This window comes from Plecotus auritus (genome assembly GCF_963455305.1).
Source record: "Plecotus auritus genome assembly, chromosome: 3".
In the NCBI taxonomy this organism is placed as follows: domain Eukaryota; kingdom Metazoa; phylum Chordata; class Mammalia; order Chiroptera; family Vespertilionidae; genus Plecotus; species Plecotus auritus.
In genome coordinates, this window is record NC_137772.1 from 191,869,845 (window position 1) to 191,892,429 (window position 22,585).

Consider the following 22,585-nt stretch of genomic DNA (forward strand, 5'->3'; position numbering starts at 1 on the left):
CTGCTGCTCTGACTGCTGCCACCACAAGCCCTGCCTCTTCCCCATTTCTCCTTCCTCCAAAACCAGTTTTATGTCTTCTGCTTTCTAAGTCAGAAAATTGAATTGCCTTGCGGCTCACCTCTGAGGTAAGTGGTCCAGCGCAGGCTCTGCTGAGACCTTTGATGCTGCATTTGGTGCCTGCACATCTCTACCTTCAGCCCTCCTCCCAGAGTGCATGGTTTAAAAAAGAAATAGCTCTGAATCAAGTGAAAAGACTGGGATCCCTCATCCAAGTGATGTTCTAATGAAGTCAGTTCACAAGAGGAGAATCAGCCTTTTGTAACAAAATACCCAAATGGGTTGTTCATGGATCAGATAGATGGAATTAGGCAGATTCTTTTTTTTTTTTTCCTTTGGTGGTGATTGTTTTTACACTCAGGCCTTGACAGGCAGGCTGTGGCCACACAATTCCAAAATTCAGTGCCACTGTGGTTCTTTAACTTTCTAACAAGAAAAATATATTTCTGCTCACTCATCAACATTAGGAAATCCTGATTCCAGTGTCTAATTTATTTTTATTTTTTATTATTTTTACTATTTTAAATGACTAGGAGATTATTACCAAGTTTTGGTAACTTTGCCATTCAACAACATAAGACTAGGAATTTTTCTGTCATGTTATATCTTTTTTCTCTCCCCCCATTCCTCCCTAAATATTTTCACATACATTTGCATAAAATAAGTTGTTCACATAAATACATTGTGCTTTTTATCCATAGCTCCATGCTGGTCATTAAGAAAGCTTAGACCTTAAGCAAATTAATGAAATAATATCTGCCTGAATTTTAAGCACCTACTATGTGTATGCCAATCTCTGTGTAATCAGAGTGTTTTACATATCTTAAATATAATCCTCTGAAGGGTTTAATCCTTAAACAAACCTCCCATTTTACAGGACAGGCTACTGAGGTTAAGGAACTTGCCCAAGTCCCAGTTCTGGAACCGACTAGAATTTGAAGCCAGGCCTGCCTAGCTTCCTTCTGCACTCTTTTCCCAGCAATACTTTTGGTTCCTGGGTTTTCAGGAGGTCTCACCACAATCTCCTCTCCCCACAGCACAACAATGCACAGTGAAGATTAGATTTCTTATAGTTTGTCCTTCTCATGCTGTCATTTTCCACTGATGGAAGGAAAAACTATTTCAGTGACTTGATCAGTCCGTGTCAGTCATGGGCTGCCACATATAAAATAGGTGTTATATGACTTCAGAAAATTGTGTCATGGCACGGTTATGAAAAAAAAAAAAAAAAAAGATCTCTGGAAGTAGAAAATTGTGTATTTTTAAAACATGAGTTAGGCCTGGTCAGTGTGGCTCAGTTGGTTGAGCATCATCTGTGCCCAAAAGATCACCAGTTCAAATTCTGGTCAGGGCACATGCTTGGGTTGTGGGCTTGATCCCCAATAGGGGGCATGCAGGAGGCAGCTGATCAATGTTTCTATCTCTCTCTCTCTTTTTCCCTTTCTCTCTAAAAAACAAAACAAAAATACCACAAAGAAGACATATTTTAAAAACAAACAAACAAAAAGCACGAGTTTGCTGCATTGCTTAATTTGTGTGTTTTTATAGCTGATGAAGAGTATGAAGACGGAATTGAAAGGACGTGCGACACTCTCCTGATGTGCATTGTCACCGTCCTGAACCAGGGCCTCAGGAATGGCGGTGGTGTGGGCGATGTGCTGAGAAGGCCATCAAAAGATGTAAGCAGGAGGAAAAGTATTTTTTCAAGGAGCACATAATCATTTTTTAAAACTCTCTTAACAACATTTACAATATATATATATATATATATATATATATATATATATATATATATATATTGTTTTCAGGGTACTATTCTGTGTCGTTTGCTTTACAAGTATAATGGTATCCATTAAAATCAGTTAATTGTATGCTAGGATTACATAGACATCACTAATGTACTAAAAACCTATATTGTTAGCGGGGTTATGAACTTTTTCCAAGTTTGAACTGTGTATTGTGTTACAGCAACAAAATCGTGATTACAGAATTTATAGAGGAGTTGAGTATTACATAGTAACAGAAACTAGACTGCCTTTTGTCTATCAGGTTTCTTAGGCATGAAGATTTACTCTTTGCCTCTGAATATGAGTAGCCTTTATTATTCATCCATGATGAACATAACATTTAAACAAATTCTAACAGGATTTCATATCTTAAAATGGCAAGGCTGAAAAATTTCTCATTGGCTGCAAACACCAGGCTGGGAGCTTGAAAAAAAAAATCTCCGTTCTCCAGCAGGCTAGTTGTATCATGTGGTCAGTTCATCTAATGTTTCCTCTTTATGACATAGCTGGATTACATGACCTCTGATGTATACTTTAATAGTGTTCATCAAGTAGAAATAGCTTGAGCTGTATGTACTTGACCCTGTATGTAAGGCCAAGAACAAAACCTATTCCAGAACTTGACAAATCATTAGGTCCTCCTCAACTCCTTAATCTCTTGACTTTTGGAATCGATATTTGTATATCTTTTGTGCAACTTGTGGGATGCAATCTACTGCACCAAAATGCATTTAGCATGATGACTTACTTAATAAAAAGCAAGTCTCTCCATGGCAGGGGTGCGAGTGGGGGTGGTGTAAGTCCCAGGGAATGGAAGGGGTTCTAGGAACAGGCTGTGAAGCTTTTCTCATTACATGAAGAAAATGAAGGTAGAAAACGGGTCTTATTTTTTCCAACTTGGAATATTATTTATATTAATTTAGCAAATATTTATTGAATATATTCCCCTTGCTAGACAATATGCTGAATCACCATGCATTGAAAATGTGTATGTGTATTTTTTATTTTACATTTTTATTTCAGGAGCCCTTGTTTGCTGCCCGAGTGGTATATGACCTTCTTTTCTATTTCATTGTCATCATTATTGTTCTTAACTTGATTTTTGGTGTCATCATTGATACTTTTGCTGATCTCAGAAGTGAGAAACAGAAAAAAGAAGAAATTCTAAAGACAACCTGCTTCATCTGTGGTAAGTGTTCTCAAGATACACTAAAATGATAGGTGACACTGCCCAGGAGGGCCTAGAATGGTGTTTACTTGCCATGCTTTGGGAAAAATTATTTCAAAATGGAAGCTAGATAACATTCAGATTATGTAACTGAGCATTGGACTGGGATTCTCTGTTCCATAAATAGATAGAATAATTACATCCCAAAGCTATCTTGTCATTATTTCTGCAATTTCTATGATTCTCTGACTATGGAATATGTTGCAAAATGCCAAAAGGTTCCATCAACTGGTAAATAGATTTTTCATCACAGTAACATATTGATTAAATAACAGAATGATTTTTTATTTTGTTAGATTATGAATTCACAAATGATTTTTTCCAGTAACTTGAACTTTTGCTCACTGACACTTTTCATTTCTATACTGTGTTGCTTTATCTGTTTTCTCCTTCCCTCTCTCTCTCTCTCTCTCTCTCTCTCTCTCTCTCTCTCTCTCTCTCTCTCTCTTTCTCTCTCTCTCTCACACACACACACACACACACACACACACACACACACACTGTCCTCCCTTCTCCCATTATTATCTCTCTCAGGTCCAACCTTTTCTTTGTCCTCATCATTCCCTTTGACTCTACCCTCTTCTCCATATACCACAGCTTTCTGGCTTTGGTTTTCTCTGTAGCTGGCCTAGTTATCCTAGAATCCTTTCCAATCTGGAAATAATCCCCAGCTCCAGATTATACTCACCATCTATTTTTCCATGTTGGGCTGAAGAATCTTTTGATAAAAGTCACAAAACAAGCATAAGAGCTTCACTACAACGTTTTCTTATATAACTTAAATGGGACCCTCAGTAAATCCCATTCCCTTTTTGGTTTGCCTTTTGTCAACTGTCTCATTCCCCTCAGTGGCTCTTCCAAACCTTTCCAACATTGCTCCACCAGTTGGAGGCATACCAAGTCGAAACCTGTAATAAGGAGCTACATTCTAAGGGAACAAACAAAGTAGACATGCCCTTCTTCTACTGTGGAAGTCAAACACAATGACTATCATTGCTATGTCATGTATTAAGGGAAATGATAGAGTTCACAGGTTGCTGTATCTCTTCAGGTTGAGGTAGGGGGCAGGCAAGAGTCAGAAAAGGCTTCTTAGAAGAGATGGTGCCAGAGCTGACGGTAAAAGATGGAAGGGAGGTAGTCATATCAAAGTGAGTAGAAGTAGAGTGGCTGGTGTAAGGAAAGGCATGGAGGGAAGAAAAATATGATGAGAATCTTCAGTTACTATAAGAAACTCAGGGTTGCTGGAGCTTACATTTCTGAGCAGGGCATGCCAAGTGAGGAGATTGGCCAGATCATATGTAGCCTTTTATGTTAAAAAGCATGGTCTTGATCCTATAGGCTTGTAGAGGATGATCAACCATTAAAGAATGTTAAGGAGAGGAAGACAGGGTTTTATTTTTGATTGGGAGCTCTGTGGCAGGAGTGGGAGGTTGTTCATCAGGGGACAATACTGGAGACAGAGTAACCAGGGATGAGGTTATTGCCGTAGTCCAAGTGAAAGGTAACAAAACCTTGATTCAGGAAACAGTTGTGGCAGCATTAAGGGTTGAGGACAGGATCAAGAAATATTTAGGAGAGCCTCACCAGTGTGGCTCAGTGGTTGACCCATGAACCAGGAGGTCATGGTTCGATTCCCAGTCAGGGCACATGCCTGGCATGTGGGCTCAATCCCTAAAATAGGGTGTGCATAAGGCAGCCAGTCAATGATTCTCTCTCATCATTGATGTTTCTATGTCTCTCCCCCTCTCCTTTCCTCTCTCTGAAATCAATAAAAACATATTTTTTAAAAAGAAATATTTAGGAGATAATAAATCTCAGTGATTTGGAATGAAAATGAAAGAGCTGGGATACCTGGGTAGATGGTAGTATCAACAGCTGAGTTTGAGACTAGAAGAAGAAAAACAGTTTTAGGTAGGAATATACTGAATTTAGCTGGAAATGCTGGCAATGAGGTATGCACTGAACACCCCAGTCAGATGCATTCAGCACAGAGATCCACATATGAGTTCCGACTCAGAGAACGTCTGCCATGGAGACAGTAATTGGGGAATCCTCAGCCTGCATATGGTAGGAAGAGCTGGAGTATAGAGGAAAGACTCCTGAGTGAGAAAAGAAGATGGAGTTCAAGTGGGAAACCTCACCATTGAAAAGTTAAAAGAGAAAGAGATCACACATAATACAATCATCAAGTCTAAGTGATGTGAGGAGAACCAAGGGTGTGTGGCATGTTGAAATGAGGGGAGAAAATAGATTGATTATTGATTGTCAAAGCAGAGAAAGTCAATAACATATGAACTGAAGTAGAGCCTTTGGGTTTCTCATTTAGGAGGTTTTGGTGGCTTTAGAGTAGTTTCCACGAGGGTGAGGACAGGTACCAGATTGCACAAAGGAAGGAAATTGGAGGAGAAAGAATCGTCTTCTCTTTATATGTCTAGATTAGGTGGTAGGAAGCAAGATTGGGATGGAGCCAAGGAAGATGCCATACAATAATTTCGGGATTTGGGGAAGTGAACCGCTGTATTGAAGGGTGAGTTCCAAAGAGAAAAAAGATGCTGCCCCTGAAAATCTGTGTTTCATGGTCTTACTTTCACACTGCTTCCTCTCAGCCCTTTTCTTTATGATCATAATAACTATTATGTCAGCGTACTACCTCCGAAAAATGGTAGGTTTTTTTTAAAAAAATGTTATCAGTAGGGTGTGAGCCTCATTCTAAGATATGATCCTGTTTCCCATATTCTAAAAACAAAAAACATGAACAATATAATAAGGCCATCACTTAACCAAAATTCCTGCTCTTCTAAGGTTTCCCTTCACTGTCAAATTCTCTTTGGCTTTTCATAGTTATTAAAAAAGCAAGCCTATAACCTATAAATTCCTTAAAACATCACAATAACCTTCATCACTAAATTGAAATGTTTTTCTCAAATCTCATAATTAATTTCCTGCTGACCTTTCCTTCTATCTTGAATTGTACATTCTCTGATTTCATCACAAGGTCCTATTTTTTTCTCCCAATCCCTAGATAAGAGATTCTGATTTTATCATTGACTCCTGTCTCTTCTCTCTGCCCTCCTCTTTTACATCACTTTATTGCCAAATATGCCACCACACTCCAAGCTCTCTCCAGGCTTCTGTCCTTTGTCTTCAATTGTTGACTGACGTTTAGAAGGGTATGACTTCTAGCAGCCTACTTGACTGTGTTTAAAAACCAGTGCATCATGCCTTTCCATCTCCTCCCTCCAATCCAACAACTTATCCTGACTTCCATATTGCAACCGTTGACCTCCCATCAGTTATCTGGATTGGGAACTTCTTCATAATTTTTAGTATCTTCTCTTTGCTCTTCCAGGTGCACTAGTTACCATGTGCTAATGAATCTTCTTTCACAGACTTCCTCACTGCCTTCCACATATTCCCATAGCCACACCCTGGCTCACCCCCAATGGCCTGCTCAGCTCTGCTAGACTAATTTTTCCCCTTTGGATTCATCATTTCCAAACTCAGAAGGCTATCAAGAGCACTGCAGTCTGGAGCTCCAAAACTCTAATTTTCCTGGCATGTAAGATGCCCCACAATTGGGCCCCTTCTTTCTTTGCTTACCTTTCACCTAGTGTTCTTATTTATAGCTCAAGTTATAGTCCAACTATATTACTCATCTGTAACTCTGCATGTGGTCTCAGTTATGGTTTTCTCCAATGTGGTCTCAGTTATGGTGTTTCTCCAATTTCTAGAATGTCCAAGCTCCTAAGCTGTGAACTCCTGCCCTCATTCTGAGGCACGGGTCTTATTCCATGAAGGCTTCTCTGATCTCACTAACCAGAATCACACATGTCTGTTCCTAAATCCCTCATATCACCCTTAGCTATATGATTCTATACATATTCTTGTTGCTTTATCTTCTTTGTTGGATGCTATTTATTATTATTCTATTATAGAAAATGCATGGACTTATAGACATGTCCTGGCTAGGTGATGTTGGCCAAGGTTCCTTTCACCTTGAACTATTGTTTCCTTATCTGGAAAATGGGAATATAATGCCACATTTGGGGGGTTGATGAGTTTAAATGAGATCCATTTATTGGGAGTCCTAGCTCAATGCTTAGCTGAGATTAAGCACTCAATACATGTTAATTTCTCTTCTTTAAGAGCTCCAGACCCATGTCATATCCATTTTTATGCTTCCATAGCATGTATTGGGAATCATTCATAAATATTTTCTTAATGAATGACTATCCAGTTATTCAGCTCCAAATTAACATTGGCTTTATGCCGATGTGCCTTAAAACCTATAAAAGAAAGTTAAAACAAGTAAGTACTAAAAGAATATATACTGTAGGCAAAAGTATCTAGGTGCACTAATTCCGAGTTATTCCAATTTTTGTCCCATGGGGGACATGGTCTCTGTGGCATACACATGCCTGCAGGGATGCAGAGAAACCGGGAGGCACAGGGGATGTTGATAAGTGGTTCATTTCTCAGAAGCCTCGTGTTTATTCAGAAATTTGAGTGGCCACTTAGGTAACTTAACCTAAGAGTAAATTTAAATTGTATTTTTATATTCGTACAAATAAAATGTTGTAAAGTAGAATGAATTTAGTGTGAACATTTAAAATAAAATAGAAACATTTTTAACTATTAAAAATTGGTGCCTGACACTTTTTAGCTGCTAATCCCTGTAGCTTAAAGTTCTCTACTCTCTTCCCTGAAAGGACCTTCAGTTCAGCACAAAACATGTGATCGGTGTTATGATAACATGTATCCAGATATGCATCATTCCTGGAGTTGCTTACCACATATAAGATTTAACATATACCGTATACATTATATGAACTTAATTACAAGAATGATTTAAACATTTGGGATATGTGGGGGCTGTGTGCTAGTAGCCTATAATATAGCTGTGATTAATCTATAAATGGTTCTGGGGAGAGCGGGTGTTAAGTTGTGATCCAAAGAGGGATAGTGTATAAGTAACAGAAGAGAGAATCTCCGCAGGGGGAGAGAATTGGCTTCAGGAGTGTGCCTAGCAACACCCATAGCAGCAACAGAGGAGGTAGATATTATGGCAGGCGATGAGAGCAGATGGGACTTTTCTAGGCTTGAAGGCAATGACCAGATGTTTGAGAGTTATGACTCAGAAAACAATTACTAGTGATCCAAAAGGCGATCATGATAGGGTGATAATTAGCAGATGACAGAGCTGAAGCAGTAAACATAGAAAACAAATTGGCTCTGGTGTCTGTGACAATGATTAATTTTGAATTACTAGAGGCTGAAAATTCAGTGAAAAGGAGATGTCGACAGAGCAGGTGTGACAAAATAACAAAATGGAGAAAGGATTTGTTGATGTCAGAATTTCTATCATAAGGATAGCCAGGTTCCTAGAATTAAAGATCTTTCTAGATGATTTACTAGAAGATAAAGGCTATCTGGTGAGAGGGGGGCCACTTTTGTTTCTCTCTCAATATATTAGTCCCTTATTATCTATAGAAAGTCATTCACTCACTTATTTGTTCAACAATTACTTATTGAGCATCTACTATGTGCCAGGCTATTGCAGTGAACAAAAATAGATAAAAAGCAATGCCATTATTGGGGTTACTTTCCAACATATGTAGAAGGTCAAATGATGACAAGGGCTATGAAGAAAAACAAAACAGAAGATGAATTGGGATACCTGGGTGATAGGTGGCTGTGTGCCCTTATTTTAGTCATACTGTGTAGGAAACACAGTGTAAGTATAGTCTTATTTTTCCTGAAAAGCTAGTGTTGAGCACCTGAAGCTCCTCTTATGCTTCCTTTCTTTCTACCTTGGTCATCTCATCAAATACCCTGGCTTTCATTGTTTATCTTCTGTCATTTACCCTTGAATTCATATATTTACAAATGAACTTTCTGTTTTGAAGCTCCAGCCTCCTACCTAACACTCTAATTTGGTTGTTCTACAGGCATCTTAAACTCAGCACGTCCCAAATCAAATGTATCCTCCCTCCAAAATCTCTGTTTTTCTCTTGCTTTAGTGATATTACCTTCAATTCAGTTAAGTCAGGGAATTCAGAGTTGTTCTTAATTCCTCATAAATGTATACCACTAATTGCATGTCATGCCCTCTTAAGTTTTCATTCCAAGCTCCTCTCCAGTCTCCATGGATTTATTCAATTACTCTGTCAACTTTAGTTGAATGCCTACTGTTTACCAGCTGCTATGCCAGGTTCTGGTAATACAAAAATACATCAGACAATAAGGTAGTAGAGGCTGAGATAGAAATTAACACATTTTCATAGCAAAGTATTGTGAGCACAGAGAGGATCAACTAACTGGCTATATGTGGGAGTCAGAGTGGTGGCAGTGGTTGAGCTGAGTCTTGAAGAAGGAATACCTGGAAGGCATGAAAGAGACTACATGGAGGCATTGAGTTTTCAGAGGATTTAGTGTGTTTGGAGAATGGTGAGAAAGTCAGATTGATTACAAGAAGTGGATTATCAGAGCATGAGTCTAAAGATCACTTCAGATTCCTTGGTTGACAGAGATTTCATTAACAGAGGTGAATAAAAAGGGCTAAAGAAACACATTTTTAGTGAGTTGAGTTTGACATGCCCATGAGCTATCCAGAAGGATTTAAATCCAGGAGGCTGTTGGAAATGGAAAGTGAAGTTGAGAAGAAAGGTCAGTGTTAGGGATAAAGATTGAGAAATCACCAGCATGATGATGGTTGAAACCATGGGAACAGACAACAAAGCTTAGAGAGCAAGAACCAATGAAGATGAAAGATAACCAGTCCCCCTCTTTTCATTTCCCCTTCACTGCCCTGGTCCCTGGCCTCCACCCTCAGCCTCTTCTCCCACTGTCTTCCTCTAAATCCTGCCACAGGAAGTTACTGAAAACCCAGCTCTGAATGTGCTAGCCTCCACGCAAAGCCTTCAGAAGGAAGTGCAGGCTCCTTAGCTTTGTGCTTAAAGCTCGTTATGGTTTGTGCCAAATGTACCATTTCATCTTCATTTCCCAATGTTCCTTTCTAATCACACCAGAGGGATTGACACTCCCCCAAACAGGTCATCTACTTTTATCTCTAGCTTTGCCATGCCATTTCCCCTGCCCAGATGGCAAGAAAACATGGCTTTGGCATCAGAAATATTTTTATTTAAATACTGGCTGACTTTTCCACTAACCAAGGTGTTGACTTGAGCAATTAATTGAATCCCTCTGATCTGTTTCCTCAACATGCTAAAAGATCAGATTGGATTATTGGAATTCTAATAGCATATTTAGACATCTTTATAGTTGTCAGCATAAATATGTGCTAAATAAAAATTAAATATCTTTTATTACCATTCCACTTGCCATAATCATGTTTTAAGGCCAGACATTCAAAGCTTTACACCTCTTCAAAACCATTTAAAATGTATCTAGTGAGAATTCATTTTGCCCTTCTCTATGCTTTGTTGGCGGTTTATACCACTTCAGAATGTCTGTTGTCTGTTTCCTCTACCGCATTATGGATTAATTGATAGTAAACACATTATTTTTATAGCCCTATGTATCTTGCAACAGGTAGATAATTGTTTAAATTGAATTCTGAGAAAATCTACTCCAACATTTCTCTCTTTTTTTGGAGTAACATCTCTGTTGAAGTATAAGTTATATACCTTACAACCCATCTGTGTAAGGTATACAATTCAGTGGTTTTTGTATATTCAGAGTTAGGCATCTATCATCATAATCAATTTTAGAAATTTTTTCATTGTCCCCAAAAGAAACCTCATACCCTTTAGCTTCATCAATCTCCCTCCCCCAATCTTTTATCCTCCTCAGCCCAAGGCAACCATTGATCTACCTCTGCCTCTATAGATTTTCCTATTCTGGACATTTCATATAAATGGAATCATAGAATATATGGTCTTCTGTGACTTGTTTCTTTCACTAAGTATGATTTTAATGGTTCATGATGTAACATGGATCAGTACTTTATTTATATTAATGCAGAAAAATATTTATTAAATTGATATTTTGTTTATCCTTTCATCAGATGATAAACATTTGGAATTGTTTCTACTTTTTGGCAATTATGAATAAGCAATCAAATGCTCTACCCCTGAGCCACTGAGCTGTACCCCCTATGGATAATGCTGCTATGAACAATTTATGTCCAAGCTTTTGTGTGGACATATGATTTTATTTCTAGTGTGTGGGTGTGTGTATAAGTGGAATTGCTGGGTCATATGGTAACTCTGTGTTTAATTTTTGAGAAACTGCCAAACTGTGTTTTAAAGTAGCTGTGCTATTTTACATTCCCACCTGTAGTGTATGAGGATTCTAATTTATACACATCATTACCAACACTTGTTTTTATCTGTTTTTTATTATAACCAACCTAGTGGGACAATATTTTATTAGTAAAATATTCTTAAGGCATTGAATAAACATTTAGTGGCAACTATGTGCCAGGCACCATTCTAAGCTATTGGGACCATTGGTAAAGAACATGGCCATGCAATAAATGATAAACATAATAAGTTCCTGAATAAAATGACATTTTTCTTCTATGCTGATTAGCAGACAGGACTTTTCTTGCACAATTATTTTTACCTCTTTACCTTTTTCTTGTGGTCCAGTTTGATTTAACAACATTGATATGGCTATATTCCATCTGTTAGGAGGTGATATGCACTACAGAAAATGAGTGATTGAGAATGTCCCCAAAAGGGAAGGGAAGGTGATAGGATTAAATAGGGTGGTTACATTGAGCCACATTGAGACAGTGAGAGTTGGGCAAAAACTTGAAGGTGAGTGAGTTGGTCAAAGAGCTACCAGAGAGAAGAGTGTTGTAGGCAGAGGAAATGACAAGTCCAAAGGCCCTGAAGTGGGAGTCTGTGTGCGAGGAGGCCAGGGTGGCTCGATAAAAGTTAGCAAGGGAGAGGATAGTAAGAGATGAGGTTAGAGAAGCTATAGGGCCAAATCACTTAAGGTTTAGCAAATAGATATCATGTGGGACATAGTTATACTCAGCAATTATTCATGGTTTATCTGAGATTCAAATGTAATCAGGCATCTTGTCTTTTATCTGGCCACCCTACTTGCAGACCATTTTAAAGACTTTGACCTTTATTCTAAGGAGGAGAGGATCTGCAGGGTTTGGAAAAGGGGAGAGACGCTATCTCACTTAGATTTTTAAAGGATCACCTGACTGCTATATTGAGAATAGGCTGTAGAGAATAAGAGTTGAAACAGAGATCCTGAGAGACTATTGTAGTAGCCCAGATGAGAGACAATAATGGCTCAGACTGAGTGGTAATGGTGGGGGTGCTGAGAAGTGATCAGATTCTGGGTATAAGTTGAAGGTAGAAGCAGAAGAATTTCAATATAGATGGTGTGTGTGTGTGTGTGTGTGTGTGTGTGTGTGTGTGTGTGTGTAAGAGAGAGAAAGAGAGGATTCAAGATTCAAGGATGACTCCTAGATTCTGGCTTGAATAACTGAAAGAATGGTGTTGCCGTGGAATGAAAAGAGGACTGTGGGTGGAGCAGGGTTGGGAAAAAAGATTGGATTCTATTTGGGACATGCTGAGCCGATGATAGATCAAATAAGATGAGCATAGCCATCAGCCAGCTAAATTTTATGGTATTTTCCACTAGAATATCCAATAATATAATTTAAAAGGTCACTCCTTCATTTGGGACAGATTTTGTACTTATTGTGCTTTGTGTCTTAATATTGAAAGGGTCTTCTTCATGCCTGAATGGCTCAATGGCCTTTTCTTTTTTTTTTAAATATGCTTAGGAAAAAAAAAATAGCCAGGATTGGAATTCAATTTGCTGGTTTCGTCTCTAACATCTGAACTGCAAAACCAGACTGAATCCCAACATCCCATTTTACTTGGCTTCCTAATCCATTTTCCATGGATGTTTTTCTTCATCTCCATTCATTTCCTTTCATCCAGTCTTCAACCTTTGAGAAAAAAAGAGTGTTACTACCCAGATCCTTTCCTCAGTGTCCATCCATAGACTGGAAATGTGCCCTGGAAGTTGAGCAGATGGTCCCCTTCCTAGACTGGCTGGAACACAGTCAGCTGAGGCGTGGACGGGTCTCTCAGTCCTTATTGCACTCAGAGCCCAGATCATGGTGGACATTCACTTACTCTTCACTGATCACAAGTGGTTTGAAGAGATGGCTCATGTCTGTCTTCCCTCATTTCACCCAAGTTCCTGGATTAAATGACTTTTTTCTTCTGTCCTGATTAGCATGTGTGCCATTTCTTGCACAATCAATTTTACTTTTTTTACTTAGACTTGTGGTCCAATTTAATTTGACTATTTTGATATGGTTCTATTTGAAATTATCTGCAAATTTTACACGTATAATAATACATTCCCAAGTATCCATTGGGGGGAAATGTTAGTTGGGAAGAAATCCATAAACTATGGCCTTTTTTTTTTTTCTGGAGGTCTTATGTACTATGTTGTTTTTAATCATAGCATAGTAAATTGACGCATGCTTACAGAAAGCATTTTTTCACACATTATTGTGTTTTGTTTTTAGGCTAAGAAGGAAGTGCTGGTTAAATGACAGATTACATACCTTGTGTTTCCCGTGTTCTGCAGGACTCGAGAGGGACAAGTTTGATAATAAAACTGTGTCATTTGAGGAGCACATCAAGTCAGAACACAACATGTGGCATTATTTGTATTTTCTCGTTTTGGTGAAGGTTAAAGACCCAACTGAATACACTGGACCTGAAAGTTACGTGGCTCAAATGATTGTGGTGAGTGATCAGAGGGTTTGATCTGGAACGGTATTGGATTTGGGATGTTTTTCCTTCTCTACCCTACCCTTGTCCCATTTTGTTAACTTTTAAACAGGACTGTCAGTCACTGCAGTATCGCTATACTGGCTAAGTCACTGGCTCCCAGTGGACTTCTTAGTTACACAAATCAAATTTAAATCGGAGGTGCACAGATATTTATTGAAGAATTAATTCTGCACCATCTGTAATCTTCTGACCTCATAGCTATGTCTCAATTCCAAAAATCTGGAACTTTCCCATTGGCAAATGTGAACAGAAGAGTCATACTTTAAGAAATTTCTTGAGTTTCAGAACTCAAGGGTTTAAGGAAGGGAAGAGTATAGTGTTCGATTTCAATGGGAAAATACTGGCTTTCTGTCTACACGCACTTTGCATAGGTTATCAGTGCTGGTGATGCATTTGCAGTGATCCTGCCACATCCAGTTGCATATAACTCCTCATTAAGATTAGTAGCATTGCACAGAGGGTGTGGTTGTCTGTGATCCAAAGCTTCATCTGTTTCATAGAAGATTAAAACTGACTGGCTTAAAGAGAAGCCAAAGGTACAGCTTTTGTGTATCCATGATACACATTTAGTGAGTGTCATTACATCTGATATAAATTCTCATATTCTTATAATAAACCTAGCTGTGTATTGGATTTCTTTTTTTCAAAAATCACCCAGCAAAATTGCATTAGCTATTTGAGAATGAGGCCTTAGAAGAAGCATCATGATCCTCCTTGCTGCTCGGTCCCCAGGATGACATTTGGTGAACACCACAAAGTGACAGGGCAGCCATCAGTGGCTCTCTAGCCTTCACTCTGGGAGCTTACCATCCACTCAGGAAGACAAACTGTAGTATGGGGAGCAACTAAAGAACATGTTCAGAGGCTAACATATTAAGGAGTACAAGTTAATATTGCAGCAGTTTACCTTACTTGACAATATTTATGTCACAGGAGACTTAATGTAAATTATATTTTTATAATTCCACATTTTTAGAGCATTTTTATTGTTGACTTGCATCCTACTATAAATTATTTCCCTGCATTCTTCATGTGATAGTAGACAGAATATAATATTATTTTATTCCATATATCTTTTTCTGCCCTCTCTCCCTTCTAAATTAGGGGGAAAAAGTAATCATTTTGAGGATATGCATTTATAGTCATTATTTTATAGCCTTGATCTCAAGATGCTCAGGGACTATTGGTGTGAAACATATTGTTTCTGCTTGATGGGGAATAAAAGCTTGTAAATCATTACATTGGAAGTGTGACCTCACATTGTTATACTTTATCAAAGTCTGAGTAAATTTAACTAATATATACAGAGGTGGGCAAAAGTAGGTTTACAGTTGTTTATATGGAAAAAGACATGCAGGTTATGATTATTACAAGAGCTATCTTAACTCAAAAGAATAAAACAATGGCACTTATGAGACTGTACCTCAGTGTACTGTGCCACTGTGACTGGAGACCAAGTCATGGATTAGGAGGGACAGTGTAGTGACAACAGTATGCACCTTAAAGCCAGAAGAATATGGACTCAAACTTTGGTTCCCTCACTTATTTTTTTGTATGGTCTTGGATAGTTTGGGTGAGTTTTTGAACCTACCTGAGACTCTGCTTCCTCATCTAAAAGGCAGAAAATTGTTGGTGTGATATCAGTGAGATGATATGTAATGTGTTTTTAGCACAGAGCATAGGGCCTCAGTAATTTACAGTTTTCACTGTGACTATCCACATGGAATCACCATGGAGGCCATCAGATTAGGGAGAGGTGGGGGGAGAAGGGAGAACTTTAAAGAGAGAAGAGAAAGCCAGAGACAGACCTCTCATGTAGGAAAAAGAAGAAAGACAAGTAAAATAAGTAGAAAAGAAGACAATACGAAGGGCAGAAGGAGAACCAGAAAGTGGAGTGCGTCGACAGCCAAGAGATGAGCATTTCAGTGTCACAGTTCAATGGCATCATTTGCTGCAAAGAGGCCATAAAGACGAGACAGGTCGAAATTGTGATTTTGGAAATTGTAATGAGGAAATCAGTAGGTGTCTTCTACCGTGAGAGAAGATGGCTGTGAAAATGTAGGCCCATCTTTAGCCTTGACATTAAGACCAGTGTTCTGCCAGGCACTTGTACTTGAATTGTTAGGTATCCACGTACGTACCTGTGTTCCTGTCCGTCCTCTTTTGTCAGCACTCTCTCCAGGACCGTGACAGGAGGGAGAAGAGCTCACAAGCTCGTTCCAACACGAAATGTCTCATTCTCATCCAAGCAGCGCACATCCAAGAGAGCAGGCACTGTTCCTGAATGTTAATGGTCAGGAGAAGGAAGAGTGATATTAAGCTCAGAACTGGTGGAAACAAAAAGCCATTCTCATGGGAGATTGTTCATTTACTGAAATCGCCAATTTGAAAAACTTCTAAAAATCTATAGCTGATGAACCCAATTCAGAAAATCTGTTACTTCCAGCTCTGTGGAGATTGTAGCCTTGTAATCCTGATCCTCCTGTAAAGAAAGAGAAGATTTTAGAACACATAACAAGTTGAAACACATCTGCAGCTCAATTTAAAGACTTCTTTTTTCCCCTGTCCAACCCAGGGCTAACTACTCATAACAGTTTGGTAAGAAACCTTCCAGACATGTCCTGCCACTTTTATATTTGCTCCTTACAAACAGGTTTATTTACCAAGTTGATGTAAGTACTTGTTTATTAAAAGGTCTCTGAAAGAAGCTTTAAATTTTTGTAACTGATATAGCTTTCATAATCAAGGATTTATGCAAAAGAAAATGAGGAAGTTCCTTATATTTGTTCCCAAAACAACTCATCTGAATTTACTACACTAAGTAACTCAGATTTGTACCCTGGGGCCCTTAGGAAATGCCTCCTAGCTTTTGGTGAAATGAGAAAAAAAGAATATAACAAATTTGGGAGATGTTTTTCCCTTCTGTATATTTATTCACCTCCAATATCTATACTTCATTGCTATGTCAACAAGTAAGATGTATACCAATATGCACTAAAACATACATTGTTAATAAATTAATATATTGCTCCTAGATGTTAGAACCTAAGGAAGTATGTTTGTGCCTCTAAATCCGTCCAGTGATAGGGTCAAGATTTTGAAATATTAATAGAAACTCCAAACTTCCGTACCCCACCTTCAAACTACACCACGCTGTTCAAATATTCTCTGTCTGAGTATCTGAATTAACGCAGAGCTTCTTCTGGAATATTGTTATGGGAGATGTAAGTAGATCAAGGTATTTTGGAGAATAGATTTTTGTCTTGTAAGCAAACCATCATTTTTGATAAGAGAATTGATATTTTGAGTTAGTATTTATTGGGAACAGAAAATGAGAAGGGAAAAAGGACTGTGCAGGAAAGTAAAATAATGAAAGGGAATTAAAAAATAAAAAATTAGAAGGGAGGGTGTAAGGGATAAATCCTGTAGCCTGTATTCACAATGGCCTCTGAGCATCATTAAGTCCTTTCACTTCTCCCATTACCCAAAGGATGATGACCGAGGAGGAAAACACAAAATAGAGATCATTAGAAAAAATGCCCAAAGCTTTTAGATGTTGCTCTGACATTTGGGGAACATTTTCAGATTTTCAGTATTTATTTGCTGAGATGTTAGGGGCCTTTGGGGGTATTTGCTACTTAATTTGACCAACAGCAGGATCAAATCCCAGGTGCCGAGAGGCACCATGCATGTTCAGAGACTGGCTGCCTCCCCCGCGAGTGTGGTACTGGGCTGCAGCCCTCCCCATGACCATGGTTTTGGGGATTATTTCCTCATTTTAGTGCATGACACTTTTCAGTTTTTCTACTTATTTGACTCTTGACAAAAAAACAACAATTTCCTGACATTGTGTCAGTGTCGACTAGGACAATTTAAGTCATGTTTTCGTTAACATGATAATTGTCTTGACACACACACAAAAATGATTTAAGTTTCCTGAAGGCCACAACTAGGAACAGAGTAGCTGTTTGTTCTGTAATTACAGAACAGGACAGGTTAATATCTGTGATATGTATTAAAAGAAATTTGATATACATTGAGTCCCTCCCACAGGCTAGCAGTCGTGATAAATAAGAAATAGTCCCTTCCCTGGGGCAGCTCGAAATGCTTACTGAACGAATAAATAAAAACATGAGCGAATTAACACAGGAATGGTTTCTTCTTAGTCCTCCGGTAGTTGGACACAATTTACAGAAAGATGCACCAACATAGCTGCAAGAGTTTGGGACATGAATTTCTCATTAGTCAAATGTCATCTTTCCCCTTTTTGAAAATCAGAAGATAAAAAGACAGCGGGTAGGGTCAGGACACCTGAACCAAGTATAATGAAGGCAATAATAAAAACCGGATTTGAGAGACAGGCGTCTTAATCCCTCTGTCGCTTCTCCCCCAGCGTTTCTCCAGCCCAGCTCCTCCCACACATGCACAAACCCTCTGGAGTGTGTCTGAGCTGTTCCCCTCACAGAAGGGCAGGCCTGTGCATCGGTGGGCGTGTCAGCGCAACTTACCCTTAAGCACGAATTCTTCATTGTAATCATCTATTAAGACCTCAGAGAGGGATCCTCCTTTTAATGAGACAGAAAAGAAATGGAGTCACCCTTGACTTTAGCTCCATAAAGGAGGAAAAAGAACTGCCACGTTTCCAGATGCTGTTTTCTGTGTCCAGAACTCAAAATAAATGTTGCTTAGTTAAACCATATTTTCCAACAAGTAACTGTCAGAGGTGGGGGTGTTTGGGCTCATGAAAGACATCACGTCTTCTAAGATCTATAGGCACCCCTCCTGAACAAGCACCCTTGGCCAACTTAATTTTTGCATTATTTTCCTGTATCATTATGAAATTATATGTTCTGATTCTATTATTTCTAATCTACACTAATTGTGTAATTGGATCTAATTGAGCCAATTATGTAACTGCTCAGTCTTGAAGACCTATTTGAAAGACTTTAAACCTTAATAAGACACTTTTTAAAATGTTTACATATCAGGGCAAGCCCAGGGGGTCCTTGCAGCTCAGAATGCACAATTAAGAAGTGAACGTTTACATTCAAGGAGCCACCACCTTCACTTTCCACAGTTTAAGTCCACACATGTGTCCTCAATTTAAGAGGGATCTTTTCAATTCCCGGCTCTGGATTTCAGTGTCATCGTGGAATCTCTCCTCCACACTATTCTACTTTCTTATATTCATATGCAAGATATATGCATTGCCACATTTTTGCACGCATTTTAACATCTTTCTAGGCCTCTTCTTAGTTTGTAAAGTAGTGATCGAAATGGTGAGTACTTAACTGTGTGGCTGTACACAGCGTCATCATCTTGAAGACTATCCCAGGGCTCAGGTTATTAGACCTCAGTGCAGGAAGGGAGAGTAGGATTTGAGCCAAATAGTGTCCTCATGAAATTCATGGTAGGAAGCAGGACGGGGAATAAAGACGAGGGCAGGCAGGTGAGGTGCTGACTCAGAGATGTCAGCAGCTACTTCCTGAGTTCATCGGAAACCCAATTTGCTGGTGTCCAGGGGATAGTCCTCCAAGTTCAAGAGGCAAAAAATGGATTTCCAACCAGTGTCGAAGGAGAAGCTCTGTGTAAAGGAGTAAACCTGGGCAGTAGATTCTGATGTTGGACTTTGTAGGATTTTTACCTACAGGGTTGGTGGAAAGACTTCACTTCTCCCCTCTGCACTTCACTTTACCCATCAATGAAATAAGTTCAGTCAACCACTCAGCACCCGGAACAGAACCATCTGAACTGTGCCTGGGTCCTGCAGGCCTCCTGCTGCGCCAGGCCCTGTCCCTTTAGTTGCTGGATCATGGGGAGAAGGGGGAGGCAGGGATCCCAGAAGAATGTAAGCAGAGGAGGCTGCAGGGTTATAGGCGGCGGGGTGGGGGCGGGGAGGAGGGCAGGCAGGGAAAATTTGGATGGTTTGAGACAATGGCTAATTTGGCAACTAGGAGCCCTGTGTGGCTCAGTGTTTGAATGTCAACCTATGAACCAGTAGGTCATGGTTCAATTCCTGGGTTGCGGGCTCAATCCCCAGTGTGGGGCATGCAAGAGGCAGCCAATCAATGATTCTCTTTCATCCTTGATGTTTCTCTCTCTCTCTCCCTTTTTCCATGAAATCAATAAACATATATATTTTTAAAAATTAAAAAAAAACTTAGCAACTAGGAAAACCCACAAAGGCTTAACAACTAGTACACCAGTATCTATACGTAGCAGTTATATATGGACTCTGTATAGAATAAGACCTTCCTTAGCATTACTATGAGGATTAAATAAAATCATGCATACTAGCAATACTACTGCTAATTTCCTGACATATGATGAATGCTGCCTATATTCCAGGCTCTGTGCTAATTGTTTGACATGGCAATCTCTTGTACAGCCTTGTAACAACCCTAGGAGGCAGTCTGCTATTACTATCCCCATTCTATACATGAGGAAACCGAGGCTTATAAAGGACTGGTAACTTGCCCAATGTTGCAAAGCTAGCAGAAAGGGCTGCTGCATCCTTCACGTTCCAGGCACACGCAGGTGGTCATAAATGCCCTGTTGGTATTCAATGCTCTGGGACCATATGTAGAGCTAGAAGCAGTGGTTCCTTTGAGAGCAGTCCAGGCCACTATAGCCAGCACTCTCAGCAGGATGCCTTGCATTAGGCAGACAAGGGACTGTCCACAGTCAGTCCAGGGCAGGGAGTGGAGCTGGCAGGAGACAGGAAGTCAGCTGACCACCCTGCAATGGCAAGAAGGCCCGAGAGGAATCATAATAGGGAAAGATGTACTCGCTTAGAGCTGGTGGGCAGCTACAGCTTCCCATGAAGAGTTGCACATTACATCCACAGTTATGGCAACGGCAGGTGAGAAAGACAGAGGCCGCAGGATGTTCTGATTTAATTTGACAAGCATTTACCGGGGAGCGCTATGCACTAGGCACTGTTAGAAACAAGAATAAACACCGTCAGTGCCCTCACACAGCCTTCATGTAATAAAGAGGACAGCTATATTCACAGGAGCTGTAGTGCAAATCAGGACTCTGGTGAGAGATATAATAAATGTACAAACACGGCAGCTGGAGAAATCCCAAAACAGATTCTACTCTGATGTCCCTGCTTAAAACCATTCTGTGGTACTTAGCATATAACCCACCTTATGCACTCCGGCCCTAGCCGACTTCATCAATCTCATTTTATCTCCCCTTTCTTAGCCAACTATGCTTCAACTACGGTTCTTTGCAGGAAACATGCCATACTTCTTTCCTGGTCAGAGCCTTGATATGTGGGTGCCACCCATTTATAGTTGCTCCCCAGCTCTTCCCATGCCTAGCGCCTTCCCTGACACCCCCATTCCAGCTACCTTCTTTCCTGTCCCCCTGTGGAGCACTCCTATTTCTCTGACCTACCGTAAGATGGTGTTTATACTGTTGACATGTTTATTTCTCTTCAGTATAACTTAGGCATTCACACATCTGTTTTATTCACTGTAGTGTTCTCAGCCCTTAATTAATGCCTAACACATAGTAGGCCCTTGGCATTGGTTTGTTGAACAAAGTGAGTAAGACCTAGAGCCTTCAGAGTCCAGAGGACAGGATGGTTCCTTCTGGCTGGAGGCACCAGGGGCCGTGCACAGAGAAGATTACCAGGACCTTAAACAACGAGGAGGGTTTTGTCAGATGGGATGGAGGGGAAGGTATTCCAGGCAAAGTGTGTATCTTAAAGGGAAAGGTTGAGCACAGAAAAAAAGAAACGAAACTAAAATTATGATAGGTGCTAGCAGCTTTGCATGTTATCTTATTTTATTATACCCATTTTATGTAAATTGAGGTTCAGTGCAGTTCATTATCTATAGTGCTCAGTAAATGAGTTCATGGGCTAGGCTCCAAATGTAGATTTTTCTGGGGGCTGATGTCTATGGTTTTACTGTTAGCTGAGCCTGCTCCTCAGAAGAATCAGGTAAACTTTGACTAAGATCAAATATATGTATGTCAAGTGTTGGAGAAAAGGTAGAGGGGAGGGGAAAACAAACTAAAAAACAAAGGGCATCCTTTGGAAGGAAGAAAGCTCTTCCTGCTTCTCCAGTAATTTAAGGAATCTGAATTCTTGGTGTCTAAGCTGCAATAGTTAAGGTATGGCACAAAATGACTTGAAAATGCAGATCGATGAACCATTGCCCATCAGTTAAAGGTTTGTTCCTTCAGCAAACACAAGTTGAGTGCTTTCTGTGCTCCAGGCCCCGGGCTGCTCAGGGAATCAAGGTTGAGGCAGGTATTGTAACTGCCTTCAGGAGTCGGAGAAATGAAACAAAGGAGAGGTGATGGCACCGTGCAGCGGGGGAGCCTGCTGCAGAGCAGATGGCCTGGAAAGGGAGGCTTCAGGAGGTCACGCCTGGAGGATTGAGTGAGTCAGGGAGGCATGGATGCAGCAGGTGGAGGGAGCAGCGGGCCTGTCTGCGGGGAGAGTGAGGCCCTCCAAAGCAGGAGGTCATGTGGTGGTCAGGAGCCAGATCACAAGGACTTTGTGTGCTTGCAAGTTTTTACTTTACCCTGAAAGCTCAGGGAAGTCCTTCAGAGATAGTAAAGCAAAGAAGCAAGGTTAGGTATGTTTTAGAAAGCAAGTTCCCTGGCAGTGTAAGAAGTGGATTCAAGGGGCCATCCTGGGCAAGAGGAAGGCAGGTAGGAAAATTTCATTACCCAGGAACAATGAGGAG

The 22,585-nt window shown here is 39.9% G+C and overlaps 1 protein-coding gene across 2 annotated transcripts in view; it reads left to right on the forward strand.

The window, feature by feature from the left end:
* Nucleotides 1–22,585, forward strand: part of ITPR2 (inositol 1,4,5-trisphosphate receptor type 2) — a 456,678-nt gene that overhangs the window by 401,818 nt on the left and 32,275 nt on the right. For both annotated transcript variants that reach the window (XM_080660463.1, XM_080660464.1), the window contains exons 53-55: nucleotides 1,606–1,736; nucleotides 2,868–3,033; nucleotides 13,669–13,829. In XM_080660463.1, coding sequence (XP_080516589.1) covers nucleotides 1,606–1,736; nucleotides 2,868–3,033; nucleotides 13,669–13,829 — 458 coding nt within the window. The remainder of the gene's footprint in view (nucleotides 1–1,605; nucleotides 1,737–2,867; nucleotides 3,034–13,668; nucleotides 13,830–22,585) is intronic.